Source organism: Eucyclogobius newberryi, unplaced genomic scaffold, assembly GCF_026437365.1.
Source record: "Eucyclogobius newberryi isolate DKJ021-1_F unplaced genomic scaffold, fEucNew1.0.hap1 SCAF_12, whole genome shotgun sequence".
Lineage (NCBI taxonomy): Eukaryota > Metazoa > Chordata > Actinopteri > Gobiiformes > Gobiidae > Eucyclogobius > Eucyclogobius newberryi.
The window spans coordinates 26909180-26929379 of NW_027315746.1; the positions used below are offsets into that span (position 1 = coordinate 26909180).

Here is a 20200-nt window from a genome sequence, read left to right on the forward strand (position 1 = left end):
TGTACCGAGCTCTCCGCACTAACCTTCTCCTCCAGGATGGGCTCACAACTGGAGTAATTGCTCTTGAGCGCCCATGTGCCATTGTCCATGCATTCCCTGTAAGCGCTCCCTGTAACAGCACAAGAAAGAGGCAAGGACAGCGTGTCGTCAGTCCACAGCAGAATTTGGACACAGGCGATAGTAAAGGTCAAGGGTTAAAGGAGACATACCATGCAAAATCGACTTTTAAGCGCTTTTTACCATGTTGTATTTACACACTCGGCACCATTGTTATCCATAGTCGGGTCATCAGCATGGTCCAACCACTTCAACCCGGATGTCAGCGATTTGTCTCCTTTGTTAAGTCGTTTCAATATTGTCCAAAGGTCCAAAATATAAAATAACTATTTGCTTAAACATGTACAATAGGCTCTTCCCCTCTAGGGCCAGGACTTTGATAAAAAAAAAAAAAATATCTCAGTGGGACTTTCCTGGTTAAATAAAGGTTGATACATAAAAATAATATGTTTTCGTTAAATATTGTTGACCTTTTGTGGTCTTATTCTAGTTCTGATGAAGCTCAAACTGTTCAAGAAAGGTAAAATGTTGGTTTTGTTTCGTATCAATACTTGCTGTGATACTTTTGACAAATCTAGTAGTGACGTAGATGACTCAACCAAGCCAAGTTACAGGTCAGATCTGTGAAAAATTGCATGTATTTGAATTTTTGTTTTGTTTTTTTGAGAAATAGAGTTTAATCCCATACATTGGAATACTCCGGGAAATATATCTTTGTGTGTCAGGTCAATATTTTAATATTTAAAAATAAATACATAGTTGAGGCCAACATTATAAATACAATTCAATCATTTTTACCATGAACAAAGAACAAGGTCAAGAATGGACTCAAATCACAAGATGTTCTTTGAGGCTGATCGATAGTCCTCCATGACATCCCCGATCTCCTACCAGACCCAGGTTTATTCTCTGCGACAGCACAAGCTTTAGTGTGCTTGGCCCGTCAATACCTGTCATCTGCCTTAGGAGCAATGTTCCCTCTAATTCTTCATGTGTCTGAGCGAACACACAAACTCCCTGAGCGGCCCCATGGACCACTGTTCAAGTTACATGGTTTGTTAAAAGAATCAAATTACAGTAGTAATTTATGTTGGATTACTTTTGATTAAGTGCTTTAATCCACTTACAATGAAAAAGACCCAAATCTTGTTCATGACCTTTGTAGCAGGGGCGGGCTGGGAAGGAAAAGTGGTGGGAGTTGAAGTCATATTTACTCCTGAGAGTCCAAGTCATTGCTGTTTTTTTGTTTTTTTTTACATCTATCTATTTGATGGATTCAATTGGCCAGAGTTGTATGATATCCTATGATATCCAGGCTTTTTCAGAAGAGGTTTAATGACTGCATGTTTGAAGGACTGTGGAACATAGCCACTTTCGAGTGAAGTATTTATTATATTAAGAATAGGGTCTATAATTAGGGGAAGAATGTCTTTGAGGAGTCTGCTTGGAATGGGGTCTAGGACACAAGTTGAGCTTTTAGAGGACATAATGGCTGAAGTTATCTCTGCTTGATCAACAGCTGTGAACCTTTCTAAGTTTACAGGTGGATTTATATGGGACGTTAGATTTACAGCTTGGGCTAGTTCAGGGCTAATAGCGGGGGTAATTTCATCTAATTTATCTCTGATTGTTTTTATTTTATTGTTAAAAAATAGGAGGAAATCATCAGAGCTAAGTGTAGCTGGGATTGAGGGCTCTACTGCACTGTGAGAGTTTGTTAGCCTAGCTACAGTGCTGAAAAGGAATTTAGTGTTACTTTTGTTGACTTCTATTAGATTTGAATAATATCTGGTTTGGGCCTTACGCAGAGCCTGCTTATAGGACAGCAGGCAACTTTTCCATGCTTTTAGGGATTCTTCGGTGTGAGAGCGACGAAATAATCCCTCTAACTTTCTAACTCTTTGTTTATGTGAACGCAGTTCTTGGTTGTACCATGGGGAGGCGCGCTTTGGCCTAATGACCTTCTGTTTTAACGGCGCGACAACGTCAAGAGCAGACTTCAGAGAATTCATGGTCAAGTCGACACATTGATCACTTAAACTGGGACTAAAGCTGTTCTCAGCAGGATCACATGACATGTCACTGAATATTGGCTCTATTATTTCTTTGAATTTTGAGATAGATTTTTCAGATATTGTCCTTTTCATTATAACTTTATTTTGTGGGACTGGATGATCTTTAAGAATAAACTGAAAGGTAATTAGGAAATGATCTGACAAAATAGGGTTTTGAGGGAGGACAATGAGGTCACTAATCTCTGTTCCATACGTTAGGACAAGATCCAGAGTGTTCTTGTGAGTGTGAGTCGGTTTATTTACATTCTGAGTGACACCAATGCTGTCTAACAAGGCGCTGAAGGCATTACTGAGAGCGTCATCACTCATGTTCACGTGGATATTAAAGTCTCCAACTATAACTATTTTATCCCAGGCTAACACTAAGTTTGATATGAAGTCAGAAAACTCTGTTAAAAACTCTGAGTAGGGACCAGGGGGTCGGTAGATAACTATGAACAAAACTCCTTTTTGGTTTTTCATATTTGGACATGTGATCGACAGCATAAGGCTTTCAAATGAGTGAAATGCATTGTTAGTTTTAGGGCTCATGAGTAGGCTTGAGTGTGAGATCACTGCCACACCACCACCTCGGCCTGTGCTCCTGGCAGTCTGAAAGTTAACATGGGTGGGTGGGGTGGACTCATTTAGTCTGACGTAGTCGTCTTGTTGAAGCCACGTTTCAGTTAGAGCTAGAAGATCTATGTTATAGTCACTAATTAATTCATTAACTAAGAGCGATTTGGAGGAAATTGCTCTAATGTTTAGCAGTCCACATTTTACGTGTTTATTCATTTGTGTATTTGTGTCATTTGTGATTGTTATTTTCCTTAAGTTATTTGGTCTGACGCCTGAAATATTTTTTCTGAGATGTGACTTTTTGGCATTATTTGTACGAGGAACACGAGGGACACAGTCTCTATCTGTCTTGAATCTGAACACTTCACATGTAACAGAACGGGCGAGAGTTCAGCGACAGAGGAGCGTCTTGAACTGCTGCTCTGCACCCGGGGCTCATCCCTAGATGGTCACTTAACACGACTAAGACTATCGGTCAAATTCCGAACTAATAGGGATGTACCCTCCGAAGTCGGATGGATGCCATCCCTGCGTATGAGCCCGGGCTTTCCCCAAAACGCACTCCAGTTATCAATAAAGACAACGTTGTTTTGAGGGCACCATCTGGATAACCAGTTGTTGAATGCTGAGAGACGGCTGTACAATTCAGCATTGATCCGATTGGGCAGGGGACCAGAAAATATTACAGTGTCTGACATCGACTTCGCTAGGTCACACACCGCGGCTACTTGAACTTTGAGCACCTCTGATTGTCTCCGCCGGGCGTCGTTACCGCCTGCGTGAATCACGACTCGCCGGAAACGGGTCCTGCTCCGCTTTAAGATCCTAAGGTTTCCTTCGATGTCACCCATTCTGGCCCCCGGGTAACACCTAACGCTAGCAGCTGGCAGCTTCACGTCTCTAACAATAGAACTCCCGATTACAAGAGTTTCTCTCGTGTGTTCAGCGGGCGTGTGATCGCTGAGGGGAGAAAACCTATTATAGACGTGAAGCTCACGGCGCTCTGAGGTTCGGCGTTTAGCGCCTTGTCCCCTCCGAACTGTCACAAATTGGTCCCTATTCTGTTCCTGGTCTAGTCCCGGCTGCACGGGAGACGCTGAGGGGCTGAGCTCGGCCTTACTGCTACTGCTAATGCTAATGCTACGCCCTGCAGCGCGGTCCGGTAGCCCTCGCGCTAAAACCGAACTATAACTGGACTTAAGCTCCTCTAAACAGCGGATCCGCGCTTCTAACTCCGTAACCCTGGCCTCCAAAACTACCACTACACTGCACTTCACGCACCTATCATCAGAGAAGGAGCCAGGGTTCTGACTCAACATATGACAGCTCAAACAGATAAAGGTAGATCCAGCCATGACGCTAGCGGCTAGGCTACGCTAGGCTAGTTCAGGCTGGAGCTAGAGAGTGAGGAGGGCTTTTTAATCCACGAAATACTGAAAAGCGAGCGGCTTGAGGCTCCGGATTGTTTGCGGAGAAATCAAACGTTCACTTTCGTGTATATGATGCGTAAATAGTGTGTGGAATTCGTGGATTAATCGGTAAAAGGCTCTAAAAACGAACAGCTCTGAAAACGCGACACACTCACCGGAAATGACGTCAGAAAAGATCCCTCTTCTGCCTGAAGAGTGGGTCCAGTTCGCCTCAGTCGGTCCCTCATCTGCCTGAAGAGTGGGTCCAGTTCGCCTCAGTCGGTCCCTCATCTGCCTGAAGAGTGGGTCCAGCTCCAGTCTCCTCGTGTCCGTCTGTGAGAGTCGGATCTCTCCTTCACTGGAACTCCTCCAGGTTTCTACGCTTTTTTCCCAAAAAGGTTTTTTTTGTAGTTTTTCCTGGCCGAGAAGGAGAGTCTAAGGACAGAGGACCCTGGGACATCGTCCCTCGCCACCACAGACATTGTCTGACTCCATCGCCACCACAGACATTGTTGATTCATTTCTCCCTGTGGCCCTCAGAGGCAACTGTTGTTGTGATTTTGGGCCTTACAAAAATAAATTGATTTGATGATTTGATTTGATCCTACTATACGTTGTCAGCTTGACTCTATAGGTGTATTATATAAGCAGAGCTGAATGTTGGTATATAAAAAAATAATAATTCATGATGCTCTAACCCTAACTCCTTTAACTAGACCATTTAAAGATAGATGAGTTTCTATCATAACTGTGGAACCTTCCAGACAAAGCAAAAACAATTGTATGAGAAAATCAGGTGAAGGACAAGAAAACTTCCATAGTGCACCTTAAACATCAAACCTCCTCATTTCACCTGAGGGGCCTAATGCTCTGTGGCCTATAGGCTACTCTCTGTTTGAGAACAACTGCTTTAAACCAACTTAAACATACACAATGCAGAGTACAACTTCAAATAGGCCTAGTATTTGAGGGCTATGGCCCGGTCTGGGCCGTTGCAGATCATATTACTGCAATGAGAAAATTAATGAATGGCCCACATTTAAACAGCTCTGAGCTTGAGACCCGCATGGGATGGTCTTTAGATAAATAAACTGATCTGAACTAAATAAATGTATGACACTGAAAAGCTCATTCACAGACTGTGTCACGCCTCTCGCATCGCACTGGACCTCATTCATAAAGTTTCACCAGCGTTGTTCTACTCACATGGTCAAAGTGTCCTGTGATAATACATCCTGCTGTCTCCATCTGCTCTGTCCTCTGATGGAGCGAGTGGTCACGCACTCTCACACACACACATTCACTGCGTGCAACCGTATCAACACTCTGCAGCGGCCGCTCGGCTCTGCACAGGCCGCTGCTCTCCGGGACAGAGGCGCTCCCGCACAAGGCCACGCAAACCGCCTGATCCTGCTGCATTTGACCTGCAGGAAATCCGGTCTCTAGCCAGGGCCGACACAGCTAAGGCAGGGGCCGACGGGGCCCGGCGACACTGCTCACCTTCTTTACTCGGTTCACACCGGCCCATTTACCCATCAGCCTGCTGGGAAAATCCCTATATGCCAGTCTAGCCTAGCCTGTCACTCACTGAATCACATTATATACATGTATTTATGTGTTTAGTTTATTTTTAATTCAGGTTGGATTTAAGAGAAGCTCTCACTGAGCTGCTGACAGAGGGCTCCGCAAGATGTTTCCAACAAACCCTCACGATGTGCTTTGGGCCTACCAAGTCTGTCCGGCTTCCGCCATCGAACTCACCATCATGATTGGTTGACAGCTCTGCCCCTCTCTTCACCCGAGTCTCAAAGACAGGTGACCAAAGTTCAGGCGACATGACAACAAAGAAATACTCTCCAAGACTGGGACATTACAAAATCTGGCTTGCCACTCATCACCACTGATAATGCCACTAATACAAAAGCCTTCATACATTTTCCATCTGTACGGTCCAAACACTGGAAACAGCTGCAAGAACCTGCCGGCACCTAGTTAATGCTTTTTCCTGTAGCTGGAACAAAAATTAGACTTAAAAAAATAAAAAGAAGAGTAATTAAGAATGCCATATGGTCACCAGGTGTGGAATCATTCTCCAGATTCTTGGAGAAGCAGCAGGCAGTCTGTGCAGTGTTGGTCGGAGACAGAAACTCATGGCATCTAACTCCAAAAGATAGTGACATCACCATCCTAGACCAGCTTTTGAAACCTCTGAACAACTTCACAGGTGTAGTAGCATCAGAAACAACTTTATCTGGACTATAGCTGCAAATAACACAAGCATGCACTCCAGCTGCGACCCCTCGGAGTTAAAACTGCACTTATCACTCTTGACAGTTACTACTGACCTGTCTTGGTGGAAATGCCTTTCCTTTCTAAAGTGGCAAAAAAGTACATCCCAGCTACAATTGTACCTTCTGAGAGTATTTAGCACAAGTGGTCACATTGTTTGTCCTCAGAGGTCATGGCTAAGTCCTGAAAATGTTAACATACTGACATTCCTCCATCAAAACCTAGAATAAAAGGTTGTTCTCGAAATGTGTATTTGCCAAATTGTTTAAATCCTGTCTATAATCTGTCCGATCTTTATTTTCAATTCTTTTATTATTTATTTTATTTATACATTATGCAGATACAAGATTATTATAACTTTTGGCTGTCTTTTTAGTATGAAAAGGTCTTGACTCTAGAAGCCTTAAAGTCTAATATTAAAATGTAAGTTTTAAGAAGACCAAAAAGGTCAAATCTGCTCCGTTTCCTTTCATTAAGTTGATCACCATGAACAATTCTAAAATCTTGGCTTTTGTTCCCTTCACAGTGAAGTTTGTCATCGTGACATCCCTAAACCCTGCACCAGCCCAACTCCACCGTAGCAGCCGGACCAGAACCAAGCCTCCTCTTCACCCAGGGGAAATATTTATGTTTATTCTTTCAGAAAACTATTGTATCCAAGTGTTGGTTGTTGACTTTGCAACAAACTTCCCGAGGTTTGATAAGAGTTGAAGCAGTAACAACAGCATTATGTTTATTTTTGGAGGATAAAACCCATCATGAAAGAATGTGTTTTCTCCGAGACTCTTTTGTCAACTGTCCCATTGTAACTTCCACAGTAAACACGCATTAAAATCCATTTCAATACCAATTAAAATCGTCAGTATTGGGATTGACTTATACAATGAGACACTTTCTCTGGATTGGATTAGAAAGTTGACACAATGAGTGCCGCTCCGGTGGGAAATTCCAATGCAGGACATAAAAAGCCTCGTCTTAACTTTGTCACGTTATTTGCATATCTTCAAAAACCCGATTTCCATAATCAACTTCCCTTTACACCTTTGTGGCGCACACATTTTCCGAAGGCCTTATCTTGGTAATGTGAAGTGAGAAGAGCCCTGGAGGTGGCACACACGCTTTACATGTTTAGCTTCTATTTCCATTGTTGAGTCTTTGATATCAATCGTTTTTCTGGACTTGTTCTGTATAGACTTTATGATGAATGGTGCCGGCTTTATCAGCAGAAATAGCAGCTTTCATGCGCTGCAAAAAGTTAGAAAAAAATGGCTTCAGTTGTCCATGCGCCGCTGCTATGGACTAATCTAGTTTCTCTGTAAGTATTTATTTCAAAGACATTCAAACACAGCAGAAAATTGCGACGTAAGAAAAGGTTAGTCTCAGCGCTGACGCTCACTGAAAAGGTAAACTGGGAAACATATATATATATTGATTTAGCATAGAACCTCGCTAACAATGATTTATTTCTATAATTTCTGACGGGTCATTGGGGCCAAAGGTGAAGCATGAAAAAAGTCAATCTCTTTAAAACCTGCCATGGATTTTCTTTAGATGCTGATCACTGACCTGTGCATCTGTAGCACGCGTTTACCCCTTCATTTTCAGAGAGAATCTTCAAAAGAGAAAGTATAAAGGTGCTTTCACAACTGCATCCTTTGTTCTGCAAACTTTTCGAGTTCAGTTCTTACTTGTGGTACATTTGGGCTGGTGTGAAAGTGAGTCCGTTTAAGTTGCTGTACGGTTGGATTCACCTGTGAGCGCTTTTATAAGAAGAAGAAATTAGTATCTTGATATTTTTTGAAATATCCTGATAATAATATTCAGGCAATATTCAATAGAACTGTGTTAAAAAGCTTTGGAATATATTAGTTGAGGTTTGAGTATCAGAAAAATGTGTCATGACAGAAATACCACTTTTAATCATCATTGGCCCTGACTAGACATTTGTGGTGGATGTGATTTGCCGCGTGTCAAATGCAGCAGGATCAGACGAAGTGTATACGGCCTGAGCAGGAGAACACCACTCCTGCAGCGCAGCAGCGGCCTGCGCAGGTCCCAGTGCTGCCGAGGGGTGATACTGAGCAGTGCGTGTAAACTCTACGCTGCATTGTGTGTGTTAATGTTGGTTTAAAGCAGTGGTTTTCAAACAGAGAGTAGGCTATAGGCCACACAGAACATTCTCAGGTGAAATGAGGTGTTTCATATTTAAAGGTGCACTATGGAAGTTCTCTAGTTCCCCACTTTTCTCACAAAATAGTTGCTTTGCTTGGAAGGTTCCCCAGTATAAACTCATCTATCTTTCATTTATCTAGTTAAAAAATACTTTGTTACATGCTAACTTTATACGAATATAAATTGGTGCCATTTATATACCGGTAATACAAAAATCTAAATAAACCAATATTCGGCTCTGTTTATAAAATAAACCTGTTGAATCAACCTGACATTATATCGTAGGATATCATCTGCCCCTGATTGGACTTATGGGAGAACATTTTATTTTGAGAAAACATTGTTTGAACTTACAGTGTCCCATAATTAATCAATGCAAGGTGATTAAATGAAACAATAAAATATCTTTGGGAGGTGAAAGTTTATTTATGGGTGAGGACGGAATGATTACATCCCTGTTTGATTACTGCCATACAGAGAGACCAGTGTCCAGAATTATCATTATGTCCACTATTGTGTCAAATGTGACTGTTTTTATCACCGAGGGCGGTTTTACAATCTGCTGTCCGTTCATCTTCTGCCAGTTATCCGAGGCTGGGTCGCAGGGGCAGCAGTCTGGACTCCAGGATGTATCCAAGGCACCTCAGCTCACCTCTACTCCGAGCTCCGCCCACTCTCTAAGGGAGCGCCCAGCACCCTGCAAAGGACACTCATTTCGTCCGCTTGTATCTGCGATCTTCTCCTTTCGGTCATTACCCAAAGCTGATGACCAGAGGTGAGAGAAGGAACTGTAATCGAGACCTTTGCCTCTGCACCAATCCGCCTGTCAATCTCGTGCTCCATCTTTCCTCCATGTGAGCACCGCCCTAATGCACAATCTACTGCACAGGAGGAAAATGAACTTTACGATACAAGAAAAAACAAAGGTACAGCCACTGAATGTAATCTTATTGAACTTGACATTGTGGACACAGTTTTCAATTTACCTTTGTCAAATCAAAACCAACTGTGCAACAGATACAACGTGCTGGAAGTGTCTCCGCAGGCAACAGCAGCACCAACCGATATTCTATTGTTCAGTCTTCATAACACAACAATTGTATCCATAAAAAGAAGGGAGCCGTTCACCTATTGTGCGTTGATATGATATCGTTTTAGGGCTAAATAATATCCCACAACTTAAAAGTGTCCGAATGCAGCTCTAAACTCGAGCAGGAGTATGACGGGGCAGAGAACGGGGTATTGACTTTACAAATGGCACCCTAAACGTGTTCATCGATCATATGTCGTTTGGTGTTTGTCAGGAGCGTGTGCGGTGGAGGAAGCTGTTTAGAGCCAAGTCTCCAAGGAGCCAGTTTTTATCAAGAAATCTATTTGTAAGACATCGCTGGGATTTTCTCTTCACAATCCAGGGCAACATTCAATAAAGTAACAACTGGGAAAAACGTGCACACGGCTAAGCAAGAAAAAGCCACATGGATTCACATAAGGAGGCTCACAGTATTGTAGAAAATAGACTTATGGGCTTTTGGGGCAATTACTGTTGGGATGATTCACTATATTTATGCAAAATATATATTTTTTGAGCCAATATCCATGTTATAACATTGTTTGCTCATCAAAACATACCTGGAGTTTTTATTAATCCTGTTTGCAAGTTGCTCACTCTGATAGATAGATAGATAGCATTTCCATTTGACTGAAAATGTCTCCATCAATTTAAACAACCACAATAGACGGATTCTTCAGCTCATTTACTCAAGGTTTTTGGCAGGTTGGTCAAAAGACAAGAAACTATGTAAAACGACATTTCACAATTCAATTCCTCGATATGAAATGCCAGCAAAGGATTCAAGAATGCCATCACCATCTGCAGAGTGAAGGAATTGGAACTAAGATTGACCTTCCCCCAGAAAAGTAACATAATACACATTTAAGCTTTAAAATAATGAGTTTAGTGAAGGTCTTTAGTCTTGATGACACATTCCTCTCGGGCAAAAGTGAAAATCACCTCCTCTTACGGCGCAGGAACAGAGTTAGACACAGAGAAATCAAGGACACTATATGTTCAGACGTCTTCTCTGTGTATTTTATTACAATGCACCTCATATTAACAGATAAATGAGAAACTGAATTGAGACGCTGCTAAACGCAAAGATGCACTGAAGAGCGGGCATGCGATACTGCGCTCTGCATTTATAACCTGCCCCGCAATTAGCTTTCTCTCCTCTAAAGATTACAGCGAATGCTTGTCCTGTTTGTGGACCACAGGCTTAAAGGTGCAAACAAGGAGCAGGTTTTAAAGACGACGCAGCACGACGGGTCCGAATAGTGGCGCTCGGGCCAGTTGACAGTTCACTGCGCTCCATGTGCTCTGGCCCCGCTCCGTCTCAAAACTCCCAAAGAGCAGTGACCGGAGGCGTTTGTGGTGAGCAGGGGAAAGGACACTGCTTTGGTGCAACACTTTGAGCCAAAATCATACTGTGGCTGTTAGAGAATAAAAGACCAACAAACACACAGTAGGCCTGTATTGCAATATCTTGACTAAAGTGACTAATTAAAGTCCTAGAGGGTAGGGTCATACGATTAAAAAAAAAAAAAAATGTAATTGCATTTTCATATATAAAATAAGATGAAGGGAAAAAAAATCTAATATTGTTTAAAATAATACAGGGACCTATTTATATTGCATATTATTATTATTATTATTATTACTGATGATAATAAGCCAACTAAGCCAACTACTATTGATAATATTTCATATAATAAATCACAACCGCTCCTGAAAATGAGTGTTTATTGGCATTCATCGTTCCCCCCATATCAAAGTCCTGCTGTGGGGGCTAAAGACGTGGACAGATTAAGGTTTCTCTAACGTGCTTGGATGAAATAAATCACAACTCGTGGCTTTATTTATTTGTTTCGGTTATGAACTGTTAAGAACCTTTGACCTTGAACGTGGTAAATGTGTTGTTTCCCCAGCTTTTAAAGATGGTTTAAACAGCTCTTTTTATCATCCATTACTCTGCCCATTTCCCAGCGTGCATTGTGGCCCACTGCTGTATTTACAAGTCGTTTGTCTTTGCAGAAAAGACTGTGGCTAACAGCTCGAGCTAATTACACAGTAGCGCCTCTGCGTTTCCAGATAAAAGCACTCATTTCTGGAGGCATGGTCCCCGATGTGCGAGGCCCGCTGCAGGACAGGAGAGAGGGAAAGAGGGGGCAGGTGGAGAGTAGTCCTGGGAGTCTCGCCACTGAGCCACAGCTAATGTGAGCCAGCGACGCATGCTTCAGACTAACCATCTAAGATAATCCTTTATTGTCCCACATGGGGAAATTTCATTGGTGCAACGCAGGTAGATACAGAGGTAGATACAGAAGAACAGATCACTTATAGGAAGTCTGAAAAACACTTTTAGTAGAAGATCTCCTATAAATAAATAAAAACTCCCATAGACAAATAAATACATAAATACCATTGCATGTGATCCCGACAGTAATTGCACATGAATATGTGTCACGACAGCACATAGATTGCACATGAATTCCAACAGTAATTGCACATACGACAGAATTGCACATCAGTATTAGGTTAGGTCAGTATTGCGACGGGATAACGTGGCGATCTCCGGGTAAGACGACTGTTCTCTGCAGTTTCATGAGTTCCTCCTTTGTGTAAACGCGGTACGGCGCCGGCCAGGGGGCGGGGCCGGAGCCGGGGGGCGGGGCCGGAGCCGGGGGGCGGGGCCGGAGCCGGAGCCAAGACACATCGCAACGACACGACGAAAACACTCAATCCAGCCGAATAAAGTCAAAACAAGTTAATTTAAAGCGATTCCAGTGCGTGTCCCGATCGTTCGTGAAGTTCCTCTTTCATATAAACGTGTATATAAACGTGTACCGACGACACGCCGTACTTTAGCGCGGCCGGAGGGCGCGGGGGGGGGCTGGTGGGCTCGCTCGGAGCTAGCTCACGTCACAACAACACAACGAACGCAACGAAAAACGCTCAAATCCAGCCGAAAAAAGTCAAAAACAGTTGAATTAAAAAACTATTCCAGCGCGTGTCCCTATCGTACAATAAAATAGAAAAAATATACTAACTATATTTACAAAATATAGGAGATAAAGCACAATAAGTGTGAGAAAGAAGAGAGAGCGTTTACACCGGGCTGCCAGCTGTACCAGCGCCTTATGACGTGCCGGAGCCAACAAAAACAATGTCATTACCTTATGAATGTACATTATAGGACGACAAGCTAAAAGCTTTACTTATCATTAAGGTGCATTATGTACTGCACTTTTCTAGTGGAGTATCCTTCACTTACTTGTCCCCATGGAGATGTTATCACTTTGCCTGGAATGTTCCTGTGTCTGTGTTCTCTTAAAGGTTACAATGCAATTTAAAGGACATATTTGTCCTTTAAATTGCATTGTAACCTTTAAAAGAACCTTTGTATTGTTATTGGCCTTGCAATATGCTCTTGAATACATTTACTTTGGCAGCTCATGTTTTATATTTTTTTTGAGTTGTTATAGAATACAACAGACTTCATGTCACTCTGGCTTTTCCCACGCAAGAAAATTACAATTGGCTCCATCATGATCATGATTTGATAGAAAAAAATCTCAGAACAAGTCGAGCAATGACTTAGGGACTTACTAACGGCACAGAAGTGCTCTGAGCCGTGCCATAGGTAGAATATGACCTCACATATCAGGGAAATTCCGAGTGTTTTTGTGCCTCAGAGGGAGAGGACTTTCTAAACAGGACTGATAGTATGAATGAAACTAAATACCGAATCTCTATTAAAACATGATTAATTGCCCATTGTTCATGTTCTTGAACATCTTGTAATTCCTTGTCCAAGTAAAACAATACTAAACACATTTAAATGTGTGACCTAAAGTTCTTTGCAACACTGAAATGTTCCCATTGTGGAACAAATACAAGTTTTCTCAAGTTAATTTATACCAGAAGAGTTCTGAAAAAGGGAAATTGGCCGATCAGCATGTGCTCATTATATACCATTTAAAAAACCATTATGCTTTCATTAAGCTGCTCAAATCATGTCTAATATAGAGCAACCGCTCATATTCCCCACACTATTTGTGTAATATTCTTCATTATCCTGCAAATCAATCATCAATTTAGCTTTTAAAATATATACATCAGTATCATAGGTGGCTTTTTTACAAGAGAACCAGTTCAATCAATAATACATCAGTATTGTCACTCTCCACATTGTGGTATTCAGCCTGCATTAGAATGTATGTTTCAATCAATGGCCAGTCACTAATTAGCATGCAGGGTGGACGAAATGTCACTTTATTCTTTTGACAACAAAGAACAGAAAAAAAGACAAAAGACCAGGGCCTGTGAAGTCCCAGCTTGGTATTTGAGAATATGCTAATTGCCTCACACTCAAATACAGGCTCTGTAATGCCCCCCAGACCCTTTCCCAATTCTGCAGGCTTTAACTTTGATACAACTATGAGAGAAAAATATTATTAGGCGATTCAATGTTCAACCCCACTTAAAAAATCTGAAATAAAAATCCATTTTCATTTGCCTCTATATATCTCAAGGCAAAAATGACTGAGTAATGGTAGAGAGGGAGTCGGGTCAAATTGAATGCATTCTTGTTAGAAGCTAATTATAATAGTAATAAAGTGTGCCCAGGGTAATACGCAGGAATTTCTCATTTATGTGTTTGATATTAGAGGGTTTTTGAGTGAAGACGAATTAGATTTAGTTTTATTCTTTTTCATTTATACTTACAGTTTGAACTAGAACATAAGTTAAACATCTGTAAGACAATATTTAATTATATTTAATACATGTCAAACTGGTCATACAACCACGGTTCCCTGTTGATAGATTACATTTGACTAATTTTACCGTTTTATTTAGGTTCCACATCATTTCGAAGGGTAAACACATTCCCACTTTCAGTTGGAACAATTTGAATCAAATCTTATACTTCATCACACGGGCTTCTGTCATAGAAATAAATATAAAAAGCGCCCGCGTTTTGAACCTTTGTGATGAATGAATGGGGAAAAATATAAATAAAGTCAAATAGCCTGCATCTTGTATCTATGTGCAAATATTCTGATAAAGTGGCCTCTTCTGACCGCGGTGAGCTGCGTGGGAGGAGTGAAGGACTTACTGATCTAGAAAACACATTTGGTGGAATAGCTGGTGCTTTAGTGTAATTACAACGTATTAAATCGGCCTAAACTGTGCTAGCGGCGCGGACAAAAGAGCAAAGTTACCATCAACGTCATCAGCAACACACCGACATATAGATGGATCCACACAAATAAGTGAAAGGTCAAATGTCAGTTTCTATGTGGGCGTCCTTCTGCTATAAGTCAAACCAAGTCAAAAGTCTTGGTGTAATTATCGATTCTGATTGACATTGTTTTAGCAACTGAAACACAATTATTAAAATCCCCTTCCACCTAGGGGAGGGCGATATTGACAAAAATGAACAACTCAATAGTTTTTTGTCGTATTCCAATGATATTCAGATAATATTGTGTCAACATAAATGTATTTGAAGATGACTTTTAATACATTTAATTTTCAATCCGCTCTTTTTTAAGCATTTTTACTATACTTACACCAACTGTTTTATATTATAAACAATATACATAATATTCAAAAAATATTCATAGATCTTTCCTTGAGGATGTTCCAAAGGTTCTCAATAGGGTTGAAGTCAGGGGTGGATGGGGGCCCCCTGAGTTTCTCTTCTTTCATGTCCACAGCAGCCAATGATGCAGAGGTGTTCCTTGCAGCATGAGATGGTGCATTGTCACGCATGAAGAGGAATTTGTTCTGGAAAGCACAATTCTTGTCATGTTCATACCTCAGGGACCCTAAAGGGGACAACCATGATGCTGACTGAAAACACGACTCCCCCTCCTCCTTGCTGACGTCGCAGCCTCGGTGAGACATGGTGGCCATCCTCCAACCTTCCACCACTCCATCCATCTGGACCATCCAGGGTTGCACGGCACTCATCAGTGAACAAGACTGTTTGAAAATGAGTCTTCATGTATTTCTGGACCTACTGGAACCGGTTCAGTGTGGTCAAATAGACGGTTTATGCATAACTGCAAACGTCTGGAGGATCCTACACCTTGATGTTCATGGGACTCCAGAGGCACCAGCAGCTTCAAATACCTGTTTGCCGCTTTATACTGCATTTTATTAGCTGCTTTCTTAATCCGATGTATTTGTCTGGCAGAAACCTTCTTCGTTGTGCCTTTATCAGCTACAAATCTAGCGGTCTAGTTCCATGTGAAAGAGAAAGAGTCACATGGGACAGGTTTATTTAGGGTTATCTATGTCCCTCCTCTTTTCAACACACTTCCCCCACAACTGAGATCTGCTCCAACTATGAATACTTTGAGTTACTTGTGCATGAACGGTGATTCATGTATAAGTAATATTTTGCCTTGCCTTTCCTTGTCCCGGTTCTCATCGTTTATTTTTGCAACTAAACGTCCAAAGCCAGAAGATGATGACACACAGCACTTTTCATCCGAGGCGTTTGGGTTCACCACACCAACGTGTCAGAGTATTTTCCTAACTGTCTGTCTCTATTTGTTGTGATGTTGCTGCCAAAAGCTCACCTCTCGGACTGACTGACCGGAGCCGAAATGCGACTTGACGTGACCGCTTGGCCCTCTGCTTAAATCCTGGAGCCGCACATGGAATCGCACTGAAGGTGAAGATTTGATTTCACGCTGACCCCTCACTTTTCCACGAGATTTGTCTGAGTTTATTTAATTGCTATTTCAGGATTACATGTTGTTGTCTTGTTTAAATGTGGTTTGAAGTGAGCGGAATAATCGCAAGTGTCTCCTCACATTTCATGAGTAGCCCTCAGAAAATAGCAAAAGAAAATGGAATTCTGTCAACTGGACTGGAAGCACACGACAGGTTCTGCCAACACTCTGTAACCGTTGCAAAATAAAACCATTTGCAATTACCTACGGCAGAAAGGGCCTTGTGAAAAGTTTAGACACCGACAAATGACAAAGGGCTGGGCAGTTCATCGTAAGACTTTGTGTAGACTGTGAATAGTCCTATTATGGTTGCTTGAAAAAATATGAACAAAAAATGTATGGTAAAAGAGGAATTAAGAGGCTTTTCGGTGATATTATTAGATGTAACGTGTCCACAACATTTTAATATATTGCATTATGTGGTAGGTTTGGGTGTACACAAAAAAAAAAAAAAAAAAAATCTTGTCATTTTCTGTATTCTGGTACATTTTAGATATAACATTTGTATATATAGTTGTAAGAGCAGCTATGGTTTGGCAGCCCAGCAGTGCAGTTCCCGTGTCATCGTTCAGCTTAACAGCCAGAGGCATTGCACGTCATGTTTCATTATGTATGTGGAGTGAAAACTGCTCCCAACTGTGTCCCTGATCTGTCTGTTTAATCTGTGGCCTCTGCACTGGTGCTGCCTGTGTGCGTCTCAAACACTCATGCAGTGGAGTAGGTGTTACTGTAGTTCCCCGTTTAATTATTAAGGGGAAAATACAGCTACTGTGAAAATATAGAACATATAGACCTATATATAACCCTGGATGGTAATAAATACATACAGAAATAAATACAGAAACACACATACATACATCAATAAATAAATGAATAAATAAAAAAATATATATATGGTGGTTCAATTCCAGCTTCCATAGATGAATACTGTCATTGTGTCCTTGGGCAAGATATGTTACCTGCCTTGCCTCCCATTTACACCGGCATGTGAATGTGTGAGTGAATGTGTGAGTGGTTCTTTGACATAAAGTGCCGTCAGTGCCTTGAAGGTATAAAAGTGCTATGTAAATGTGACTATGTATTATTTGAGGTTTACTAATCAGACAGATGTGAAATTGTTGTAAATCTCCGGCTCTGATCCAGACCTATGAGATCAGGAGCACTGTCCTGGAAGCTCTGCAGGAGATACTGATGACATTAGAAGGCAGTAGATGCAGAGGTAGATGCGGCCCTGGCTGGAATGCGTGCTTTAAAATCCAAGACTGAGCTGGACAGCCGAGCCACAGCTGTGATCCTGACCGATCACGTGGACAACCTGGAGAATTGTAATCATAGCAGAGGAAATCAGCGGATTGTCGGTCTTCCACAGGACACTGAAGGGAAAGATGTGGTCAAGTTTATGGAGGCTTGGATCCCAAACATCTAAAACGTTGGAAAAAGCTGATAAAATAAAGCAAACTTATATTTTGCCTAAATGCAGGTAGAATTTTTTTTTTTCACTGCCAACCCTGCATGTCATATTAGTCTTTTATTTCTCAGACACTAGTTTTGCATGGAGTAAAATTTCTAAATAGTGTATAACTTAATCGTACGATCTCTCCTAACTTCGAAACTCCTGCTCCAAAATTGAGGATGTCATTTTCCCAAATCAGATTAGAAAAAAACATTGCCTGATGTGATCTCAGTTTGCGCAGGTGTCAGCTTCAGGGTGTGATGTAACCAGCATGATTATTTGCATACACATATTCTGTATTTGAGCTGTGAAAAGCCAGTGAGTTTTACTTTCAGAAGATTTGGAGCTGCGGTAAACAGGCTGGTTGGAAATATCTAAGTCGCAGTGAGTTTATGTCACAAATACACGAGCAGTACACAGTGTAAACAGTACTGTGACAAGAGTAGTTTTAATGCTCTGTAATAGTTGGATGCAGGATATCGAATGTAGTTTTAAGGAGAGTTGATTCGAAAGTTGGCGGTTCGAAGTGGGTGACATTGACAAAAATGAATAAGCCGATAACAATAGTGTAAATTATATTATATCAATCTACTATAATTGTGATTTAAATTATTACGCCATTCAATTACAAAATTGTTGTAATCGAAAAAACAATTAGTTTCCCCCTGTACGGAATTATATACGTGATCGTTCTGCCTCAAAACCTGGAGCGAAGACACTTTTGTAATCTGCAAGGTGAATTCAGTAAAGTGGAACGTATACGCTTTTTTTTCAAGCCATCCATCAATTGTGTTCTTAGATTGGCTCGGGGGAGAGAGGCCTTTGGGATCTTTTGGGTGACAATTTATAAAAGATTTGGTTCATGACTTAAATTAATAGATAAAGTTGACAACAAGAACAAAAATTATTGTAAAACCTAGAATAGATATAAGATTAATAGATTTAGGAGGGTTTCCTCAAAGTAATGTCACAAATCTGACTATTAGATTAGGTCTATACTTTCTCTAATTTTGAAGCAATCATTAGAAATTTTAATTAAGAGCCCAATAGGGAAAGAATTAAGAGCCCAATAAAATCTTGCTTTTTTTGTTTTTTGTTGCCATAATCGAGCAGCCCTATGTCAATCCAACAGAAATGTGTAAAACACGTTTTTAAATGTATTACTTCAGATTGAATTATCAGTCAAATGTGAAATGTGCGTAACATTTATTGAAAACGTGCAGTAATACAACCTTATGCCATTTTTCAAACTTAAAAAAAAAAAAAAATCATCACCTTTTTTGTAGCATTTTTACTGTAAATGATGTTCCCATTTCAAACCAACACAATAATATCTAAATGTTGATATATTTTCCCTCTATTGAAGTGAATGCTGTTGTTGTGTCCCTGGGCAACACACTTAAACCCGCCTTGCCTCCAGTGTTTCTGTACTCTGAATGAATGAGTGTAAAGCAAAGTGCTGAGAGTTTGCAGTAAATGCAGAAAAGTGCGATGTGAATGGGGTTTATTATGGTATGTTGCAAAAAACAGATTTCATGTTATTGTAAGAGCATGGATAAATAAGTCAGGAAGTGAATAAATAATAGTAATTTAAAAAAAAAAGATGTATAATTTGTCCTCAACATGAGGACTGAAAAGGAGTGGCCCTGAAATTTGATTTGAAAAACAACCATACAATGTCATTATAATTCATCATGAAGGTTTAAAATATGTATTTTGTTGAAATGTCTATGTCCTTATGGCATTTGTTTAGTGAGTCTGCTTTAATTTTCTGACACTGACCAAAGAAACAACGGAAAGTTGTGAATGGAACAGTTTTTGTGAATAACAATGATCTGACTGACCGGATTGTTCTTCACACATTTGCCACGCCCCATGTGCATAGTGTGGATGTGACAGTAAAGTATTTCTTTAGAAGGTGCAAGCCATGACTTTTGTCACTGTAATCATCAGAGCAGCTTCACCACCACAACTCTCTATTATCTATAATTACAACATAATAATTACATACAAACGTAATCATTATGATAATTACAACAATGACCCTACTTTTCGGGCTATAGAGCGCTCCTGAATTATAGTCGTGCACACGAAATGTACGAAGAAAATAGAAATTGTGCATATACAGGCCGCACCTGTCAATAAATTGCAGGTACCTACAAGATATTTACACATAAATAAACACGGTAGTGATGCGTCTTTCGAACCGGGAGGTGACCCGCGGTCCGCTGCGCTGCGGGACTAATTCGACTAATTTCTCAGTGAATATGAGTTGGATTGTAATAAAACACAAACATTTTTGAAGTTTAACATACAAAAACATGACTGAGCTGTCCCTACTGTCCTCTCTGTCCTTGATGACTCGGTGTGAGCTGATTCACCTG

At 40.9% G+C, this 20200-nt stretch overlaps 1 protein-coding gene across 1 annotated transcript in view; it reads right to left on the reverse strand.

Annotated features, from left to right (window-relative positions):
• Positions 1-20200, reverse strand: part of LOC140356633 (corticotropin-releasing factor receptor 2) — a 181565-nt gene that overhangs the window by 61929 nt on the left and 99436 nt on the right. The window contains exon 3 of the mRNA XM_072441765.1: positions 24-109. Coding sequence (XP_072297866.1) covers positions 24-109 — 86 coding nt within the window. The remainder of the gene's footprint in view (positions 1-23; positions 110-20200) is intronic.